General features: G+C 30.3%; 1 protein-coding gene across 1 annotated transcript; it reads left to right on the top strand.

Annotated features, from left to right (window-relative positions):
* Positions 1–8,611: 8,611 nt before the first annotated feature.
* On the top strand, positions 8,612–9,556 carry B0H65DRAFT_579415 (uncharacterized protein; the record flags this gene model as incomplete). The annotated part of the gene is made up of 2 exons (XM_062830757.1): positions 8,612–8,674; positions 8,702–9,556. 2 exons carry the CDS (start codon positions 8,612–8,614, stop codon positions 9,554–9,556), a joined length of 918 nt encoding a protein of 305 aa, XP_062678074.1.
* Positions 9,557–9,600: the final 44 nt, after the last annotated feature.

Below are 9,600 nucleotides of genomic sequence, written 5' to 3'. Positions count from 1 at the left end.
TATTTTATACTCTTAATTCTAATTATAAGAACCTTTCCTCCCACCTTTCTTCCCTTCCTCTTTTTCTCTTCTTTCTTTCGTATAAATTTATATATTTATTTATATTACCCCTATTGCTGCCTTCCAAAACCCTGTTAATTAGTATACCCTTTATAATATAATTTTGTTTATTAGGCTCGATCATTCTTAATTTTAGTAAGCGCTTTTCTTTTCTAGTTTATATTTCTTATATTAATTATTTAATAACGTTATTTACGATCCATTTTATATTATTTCTTTTTAGAAGGTTACGAGCGCTATTACCGATTTACTCTCCGGTATTATTAATATTACTATAGTCTTAGCCGTAGATTATTTCATTTATATTTAATAAAGTTTATTAGGTTTTCATTCCTTTTCTATTAATATAACGCTAATAAAGTTATTTCTTAAGTAATAATATATATTCGGCGTATTTTAAAATTTTAAACCGGTGCTTTTACAATTTCTTTCCGGCCCTTTATAATTGCGTAGTTGCGTTCTAAAAGAATATAATTACTACTTACGCAGGAAATATAGATAATATTATACTTACCTTTATTATTACCCTTTATAATTCCGTTAATATTTTAGTAATTAGAATTTATATTCTTTGTAAACGCCTTTGTATTTTTCTTTTAATACTTTTTAAATTTTATGATTACCGCTTTAACGAGTAGATAGAGTATTATAATTTCCGCTATCCTATTAATAGTCGTTCTACTAATTAGATTATTCTTATTACTATTTATACTTTTGACGGCGAATAATTCGATATCGTAGTTCCTACTTTCTTAATAATTCCCGTTGCCTCTATAAGTATAATCGATTTAGCAGATATTTTTTAGCTTATAAATTTGGTATACGCCGATATTCGCTGTTTATTGCTCGTCGAAGCGTCCTTTTAACTCTACGATAATAGACGATGGTGAAATTTGAGTTTAAATTATTTATTAATAGGTATAGTAGTTGCGCGCGAGAATTTAATTTTTAAAAAGATAGGTTCGATTCTTATATTAATATATAATTTAAATTTAGATTTAAGGATTAGAATGGGCGGTTATTATAATATTTAGCTTTTTATTTTTATAATTTTTTAATTTTATTTTATTAATAATATGATTGTTTGGAGGAAAGAATATTAATTTAATAAATAATCGATAATTAGATACCAGCGTATTATTATATTTCTTAGTTCGTTATTTTCTATAATTCTTTAATTAATTCTTCTTCCTTCTATTTATACGCCATCGCCCGTCTATTTAATATAATTCCCCCAATTCTAATCTAATATATTATATATTATAATCGTCTAATATAGTTCCCCTAATTCTAATCTAATATATTATACGTTATAATTATTTAATATTTTAAATATATTATAATTATTAATATTCTATAATTATTAATGCGTTACACTCGTTAATTACTTTAATTTCCTCTTATTAACTTATTTAATTTATTTTCATTAATTTAATTAATAGGCCCTTTGCGGTTTTCCTCCTTTGTAATTCTTTTATTTCGTATTCTTTTAAAAATTCTAGATAATTTAAATCTTTTTATAATATTTATTCGTTATTATTATCCGAATATTCTTTCTATTTTATTTAATATTATTAATTCGTTCCCGACCTTCGATATTTTATAATCGTTTTTATTTTATATTATATAAAATTGTCCTCGATATTTACTACTTTTCCTTATAGCGTTACTATTTTAGAATTGCTATAGTACGGTTTTAATAAAGTGATAAGGAATATTAAATAAATATAATAGCGTTCTAGAAAGGTAAAACGGTAATCTATTTTTTGATTACTAATGACCTTAGTAATTTAAAAAAGCCCTAAGAATTTCTTTATTAACTTAACGTTAGGTTTTCATTATTTAATATTTTTTATATTAAGGAGGATTTGATTACCGATTTCGAATTCTTTAGGTTTGCGCGATTTATTATACTATATCGTATAATCTTTATTAATTTCTTTCAAGGTTTTAGTAATAGCGGTTCGTCCTTTAATTAATTTTGTAATCTTTTCGGTAGCCGCCGTAGGGAATACGTTTTTACGATTCTAATTTGAATTGGTTAGACTGTATAAGTAATAGTTATAGAGTAATTCGGACGGTAATTTATTAATAATGATATGAAAATAATTATTATAAATCTACTCCGTTATTATTAATTTCTCGGCTTAATTTACTTACTTTAAATTATAGAAAATTCGTAAATATAATTATAAACTTTAATTTTATTACTTTATTTATCCGTTTATTTACGGATATTAGGCAGTATTTAAACGGCGTTGAATATTTAATAATGTATAATAGGTTTTTTAAAGGTTATTTATAAAAAGGCTCCTTTTATTAAATATAATAGAATTTAGGAGATTGAATAGCCGGAATATAATTTGCTAAAATAACTATACGAACGATATAAATAGTATTAATTAAGTTTCTTGATATATTATTATTATAAATTTAAAAAATAATAGGAGTATTAATTAATATTATTAGTATAATTAAGAATTTATAAAATTTTTATTTTATATAAAATATTATTTTCTCTTTATTTCCCTGCTTAATCCGAATATAATAATATACGTTCTTTAAATTTAATTTTATAAAGATTTTTATTGATAATAATTAATTTAAAACTTTTTAAATAAGAAGTAATATTATATAGTTCTTCTTCATTACTTTATTAAATATATAATAATCGATATATAATTTTAGTTTACTTCCCTTTTCGGAATAAAAATAATAGGAACCTTTACTAGGCTAATAGATGGACGAATCTATCCTTTATATAACGCCTCCGCTAATTATTCTTAGAATATCTTTAATTTTTTAATATTAAATACGTAAATAACGCCCTAGGGAATAGATTTTCCTTCGATTAAATTAATATAATATTTTAAATGGTCGTATTATAGTAGGGGTATAGCCGATATTTTAAATATTTATCGAAATCCTTTATACTCCGGAAGGATTATCGGGTCGGCAGCGACTATCCTTTCGTCTTTAGGTTCGGCAATAGGCGGCTTTGGAATTATTAATTTGAATAAGGGTTCTAACGGTAAATAAATTCTATTTAATATAATTTTAAAACTTTTAAAAGGTATATCCAGGGATATATTAGGGGACATAAGAATAGGTATATTGGAAGGAATATTAGGGGAATTTAGGATATTCGGTAGGATTAAAAATTTTATATGTAAAGATAGGGGGATTTTAAAAGAGACGGTTAAATATAGTTAGGGGTTAAAATTATTAATAGATTTTAATATTTCTTTCGGGTCTAGGATAGGGATTAAATTTTATTGCGGATTGTAAAAAAACGTTATAATTTTATGGATATGTTTAGTCGGTTCTTTATTCGTTTTTAAATTTTATACTTTAATCCGAAATTGGAATTTCTTCTAATATTAATTAATTTTAAAATTATATTCGTATAATTAAAAGTAATTAAAGATAACGTTTATATTAAAGAAATCGATAATTATAAATGTAATCCTTTTCTTCCGCTTAGTATTATAAGAATTATAGATTTTAATAAAATAGGTAATCGAATTATATATAGGAACGGGTTAGAGAAAGAAATTAATAAAATGGTAATTTACTGGTTCTATTTTAATGTTCGACGGGTATAAATACCTTCTAATAAAGTTTAATTCCGCGCTAGAATTTATTAAATTATAAATTTTGTGCTAATTTCTATATGTTTTTACTAATAATTTTATATATAAATATAATTATAATATACTTACGCTTCCTTAGGCCGAAGTAGTCGCGGTCTTTATTAATACTATTAATTTAATATTTACGCTTTAAATTAGGGTACTATGGAGAATAAGGTATTAATATAATATATAATTTAACTTACTATAATTATAATAAGTACGCTTAGTATAAAAAAACGCCGAATATTTAAATTTATTGTATTGGTAGTAAATATTATACACTTTTATTGCTTAGTACTAGCCGTACGTATATATAAATTAATTATAATAATAATAAATAATGTTAGGGTTAGTAGAAACTGTAAGGAGAGGACGAGAAAAGTTATTAAAATTAGGACTAAATATAAAAATAAACGTAGGAATAAAGATAGGAAGAAAAGAAAGAGAAAATAAATAGGGATGTAATATGTAAGAGCGTTAATATTATATTATTAATTCTAGAATTTCTAAACTTTTTAATTGTTCTATATACGCTACCCCTTCGGTTAACATATTAATACCGTTTATCGATAAAATACTATTATATAAATAGGGACGTAAGCGATTTATTTATTATAAAATATATAAATATTTTAATTATTTATAGAATAAATTGAATTTTTCGGTATAGAAACGGTCGTAGAACGCGCGAATAGTTTTGGTAGCGCCTTATTATATATATTTAAAATTAATAAAGGCGGAGCGTTCGATAGTTTAAGTATTACCGTTATATTCCTTTTTTTAAAAAGTATATAGGTCTTTCTAAATAGGAATATTATAGATAGGGTCGTAATCGATCTTCTTTTTTAAAGTTATAATATATTTAATTTAAACGTTTTTAAAATTACTATTAATATAATTAATAGTGAAAAAAAAGGGTATTCGGGGGTATACAGAATAATAATTATTGATATCGAAAATGAAATTACGTAATTAAAAGGAATTTTCGCTAGTAAATTTGGAAATATTAAATTTAGAGTAATATTCGGAAGAAGTAATAAATTAAATGGGTTAGGTAAATATAAGAATAATAAGCGTTATAATTTAGGGAGCGGTAATAGGAATAGGGAGGGTCGAAAAGTACGTTTAATTATAAAAGAAATAAGTTTAATAGCAGAATCCAAGAAGAATAGGAAGGTAATTACCGAATTAATTTTATTTTAATAAATCGACGAAATTATTTTAATTATAAAGAAATGAATAGGATAGGAAGTAAATTAAAAATAATTTGATAACCGCTACGCGGAGTTCGAAGAGTCTCTACTTCTATATTATAATATTATTCTTTAAATAGTAAAAGGGATTATACAAAACGTATAAAGGGGTAAAAGAATAATCGCTATCCGAATTATTATTATTTATCTTTTTAATAGTCGGTTAATAATTTTAAGACGAAGGAAAAGGCTATTATTAAGGGATATGATCGGTTATAGTAAGAAGGGTAATAAATAACTCTTACGTACCAGAGGTAGAAGGAAGGGTTTCATCGGCGGTTTAAGAAATAAATCGTCCGTTATATATTTATATCCTATCGGTAACAGCTTAATTCCCGTAGGAAGAATTATTAATGTATTAGGATTGTAGAGGAAGGTAAGTTAAAGTACTTACGGATAGCGCAAATATGTAAAGGATATTAAAATAGGGGGAAGATTAAAAATATATTAATAATTAACCCTGATAATTTTGGAGGCGAGTCTAACCGGTTATTTATATTATTATAAGCTCTATCTTGTAATAGTTAAGTCTACGACGGCTCCGAACCGTTCCGACGTTATATTACGGCCTTATACTATATAGACATCAGCGCTCCTCGGTATTAGTACGGGTCTAACGCCTAATAGGTCCCTAGCGACCTGACATTTCCTCTGTTAACTTAGTATTTAATTATATCTTTAGAATTATTAACAACGAAAAGGAGGTAGATTTTAATTTCCTAATTGAAGCTACCTATAAATTGAGGTTATGATATAATTTACTAATTCCTTCTATTGTTATTATAAATAAGTATAAAGAGATAAAGTAGGCCTTAGGAAATATATTCCTTAATATTCAATAATAACTCTATTTATTCTATATTATTAAAAACATACTATTTAATACGAAAAAGAAATAGAAGAAATATAAGGGTAATAACAACGATAACTTTAAAAGCGAAGAGGGTAAAAATAATTAGGAGAATCCAGTTTCTTTCAGTTTAATTAATTAAAGGATTTACTTATCCGTACGAACCAGCAGTACCCTTAGTAAATTAACAATTACGGGTAAAATTACTAAAATTACTAACAATCCCTATAGAATTGTAGCTATATTTAAACTTATAATATACACCAAAACCGAACTAGAATTTTGGGTAGCTTGGGAGAGGTTGAAGAAGTAGTTTGAAAGTCAAATGCTAGTTTTTTGATTTATCTAGAGGAATTAGCTTCCTATTAGAAATTAATAGGTATATTATTATATTAAGAAGTATAGGAACTATAGTATTAGAATTATATTGCTAATTAAATCGAATAACTTCAATATTAAGAACTACCTTCTTAATAGTAACAACGATATTTACAAACTAGTTACTACCATCGTAGAGATAGCTACTAGTTAATACTAGACTTTTAAAGAAAAAACGTACGCTAATAAACCAGCTAGTAATAAAAGTATATCGACTGCATATATCTGAGTAAATTACCGCTATAAATTAATTATATTGCCTTCGAATTAATTAATTATAAATCGTTTTAAGTAAATAAGGGTATACGTAGTAACTCGCTTACTTTAGAGCCCTATAGTAAGGAGTGTAATATCCCTACCTAATATAAACTATTTTATTATTATATTATATTTATTAAAATAATTAAAAAGAAGATTTTAAAACTTATTTGAATATACCCTCGCTAATATTATAGAGAGCCCCTTATACATACTCCGCTTATCTATAGCCTTATCCATTATTCTATATATAATTACTAATTAATCTTTTTTCAATAAGATTTTTACGATTTTTACCTTTATTTTAGAGACCCTTACATTGCTCCTAAGAAGAAAGGCCGCTCCAAAAAGTCTACTAAAACTATCCCTAATAAATATACCCTTTTTATAGACCTAGAAGCAAAGTAGAAGATTCTTAAGACCCCTAAGACCCCTAAGACCCCTAAGAAATAGAAAGTTATACTTAGTTTAAAGAAGGGGAGTAAGAAAATTACGGCTATACTAGTATTAAAGAATAAAAAAGGGAATAAGAAGGTTGAACCTATTAAATAGAGTAACCTTAATAACCTGCCTCGCTTATAGCCGAATATATAGTATAAGCTATTTTACTAGGAGACTAATAATAATAGTATTAACGAACTTACTCCTAATTCTACTAAACGTAAGTGCGTACGGGAGCCGGTTAATTCTAATACTTTAAACTATAATAGCGAATCGGAAGTAATATTAGGCAGCGACCTCGAATTAGTACTAGATTGTATTTAAGTAGCTATACTAGAGCTAGAATTAAAATTAGAATTAGATTTAAAATTAGAATTAAAGTTAAAATTAAATTTTTTACTCCCGCTTTTAGAGTTCCCGCCTTTAGAGCTCCCGCTTTTAAAATTTTCTACTCTAAAGCTTTCTCTAAAGCCCTCTTTAGAATTAGAACTATAGTTAGAATTTTTACCCTTTACAAAGCCCTCTCTAGAACTAGAGCCCTCTCTAAAGCTAAAACTAGAGCCAGCGTACAATTTCGGCTCGTCTCTAGAATGGTTAAAGTAATAATAGTCCTCTCTAGAACTAGTACTAGATTACATTTAAATAACTATACCAAAACTCTTATTTCCAAAACTAGAATCGTTTCTAGAACCAAAATCAAACTCTATTTAAATAATTATACTAAAATCGAACTTTCCTATTAAGTAAGCAGTTAAACGTAAGAGAAATAAGGCTTAAGTAGGCTTACTAGCCCCTAAGGTTCTAATTATACGAAATAGTCGTATAAATAAACGTAATTAGTAATATTGAAAATACTATACTAAATATTACGAAATTTAATTTAGTACTATAGTCTTTCGTACCTATAATATAAATAAATACTATAAAATTATCCTATATACAAAATATCGTGTACTATAGAAATCTCTATATAAAACTATGTCGTTGAATATCGCTATTATTTTTTATATGCATGTGACGCGACTTGTAACGCCCTGGAATTTACCATGTAAACGCCATTTTACATCAAAATAACGTGCCAAGGCTTGAAATATGGGTGCCCGTATAGGGATGGGTGCCCGTATAAGACGACCCGGGTGCCCGCGGATAAAATGCCTATTTCACCTAGATGATATCAAGTTGACCACTCGCTACACCGTTCCTACTTGCCTGGCTTGTTACTTGGCAATGGAGGGTCATGGAAGCCTGTAAATATATCAGGTCACTGTTTCGTCCGGAGGTATGAGGCTCTGCTTAAACGGGCAGGCACCCAGTGAAGGAAGTGGATTGTGCCGTTGGCTTAACATCGTCCGACGGGGCAACCTGCCGGACCGGCCGATTCTAGCAGGCGCGTCAAACAGCGGGGCTAGTGACTGGTGCCTCTTCCGTTAGTACAAGAGGCCACATTCACTTCACTTGCCTGGTAGGCACTAGAAGTGGTGGGGTTCAAATCTTCCCGCAACCCTCTATAAATTTCGTTCCATAAATTCTTCCTCATTTCCACACGAGCTACAATCTAAATCCTTTCGATTTGTGCTAGCCAACGCCCATCGTTGTCCCAGCAAAGCCCCTAGCAATCCAGTCCACGCTTCCTTGCCAACATCTACTCCTCATACGCCTTAGCATCTCCATTGTAAGTACGTCGTCCACCAGATATCATGCCGAGACTGACACTGATAGATATAACCACCCCCAAGATGAATCATCAAAACAACCAGAAGCCCGCTTTTACGCGCGTCATCGACATGCTTGACGGCACGGTCAAGGAGTGACTTTACCGAGTTGAGCCTGAGCTCAAGAATCCTCGCAAGTTCCTGGAAGCAACCCAGGAAGCGCAACAAGTCGCTCTTAAAACACTTTACGAGGACTCAGGAGTGAGAACTCCAATCTCCCAGGGTGCTATGGAGTGCCACATCACCACAGCACTATGGAAGAAGTACTTCCCATATGGCCAGGGAAGTCCAACAGATCCACTCAAGGGTTTTTGCGAAGAGCTGTGTCCCGAGCCAGACCAGCGTTGGGCCCGTTACCTGAAACGGAGATTGGTGGAGGAGGAGGATCGCAACCCGCAGAAACAAAAGCGACAACTGCAGGAAAGCGCCAAAACCTCAAAACCATCACCTTCCCAGACTACGAAGACCAAAGAGACCGGAACCACTGGAACACTCCCACCGCCTCCCGCCCGCAAGAAAGTCCACTTTCATTTATCCCGGGGGAATGAAGATACAGGCGAGGGTTCGTCCCGCGGCAGCAAGCAGGTTCCGATTGACAGCAATACCAAAGCCAAAGACACCGCAGTTGCCACCCCGGCTAGCACCACGCATACCACGCCGCCCAAGCCCGCGGTCTCACAACTGCGGTCACCCACCCTATACCAAGACATCCTCACATCCAAATGTCTTGAGGAGAAGATGGGCGTGAGGTGGTTTCCATCAGACGACAACTCGAACGTCAAAGGTGTATTAATCGGCGACGTATACGTCGCAGCTAGTACCACCTCAATGAGGAACCATACCATCACCGAGGTAAAGGAGGAGTTGGCTCGAAGAATCCTGGACACTTGTTCCGAGATGCGGCTTTACTGCATCAGCCGGACCAGGGAAAGGGAGACGTGGGTCGAGTTACAACGCCTGCTTTCCTAGGAGGTAGCCGAGTGTTTTGTATCTGTTAATGCGCGGGCTTCTTA

The sequence above is a fragment of the Neurospora tetraspora genome (assembly GCF_033439725.1).
Source record: "Neurospora tetraspora strain CBS 560.94 chromosome Unknown B0H65scaffold_7, whole genome shotgun sequence".
Classification (NCBI taxonomy): domain Eukaryota; kingdom Fungi; phylum Ascomycota; class Sordariomycetes; order Sordariales; family Sordariaceae; genus Neurospora; species Neurospora tetraspora.
This window is presented reverse-complemented; position numbering and strand designations above follow the sequence as displayed.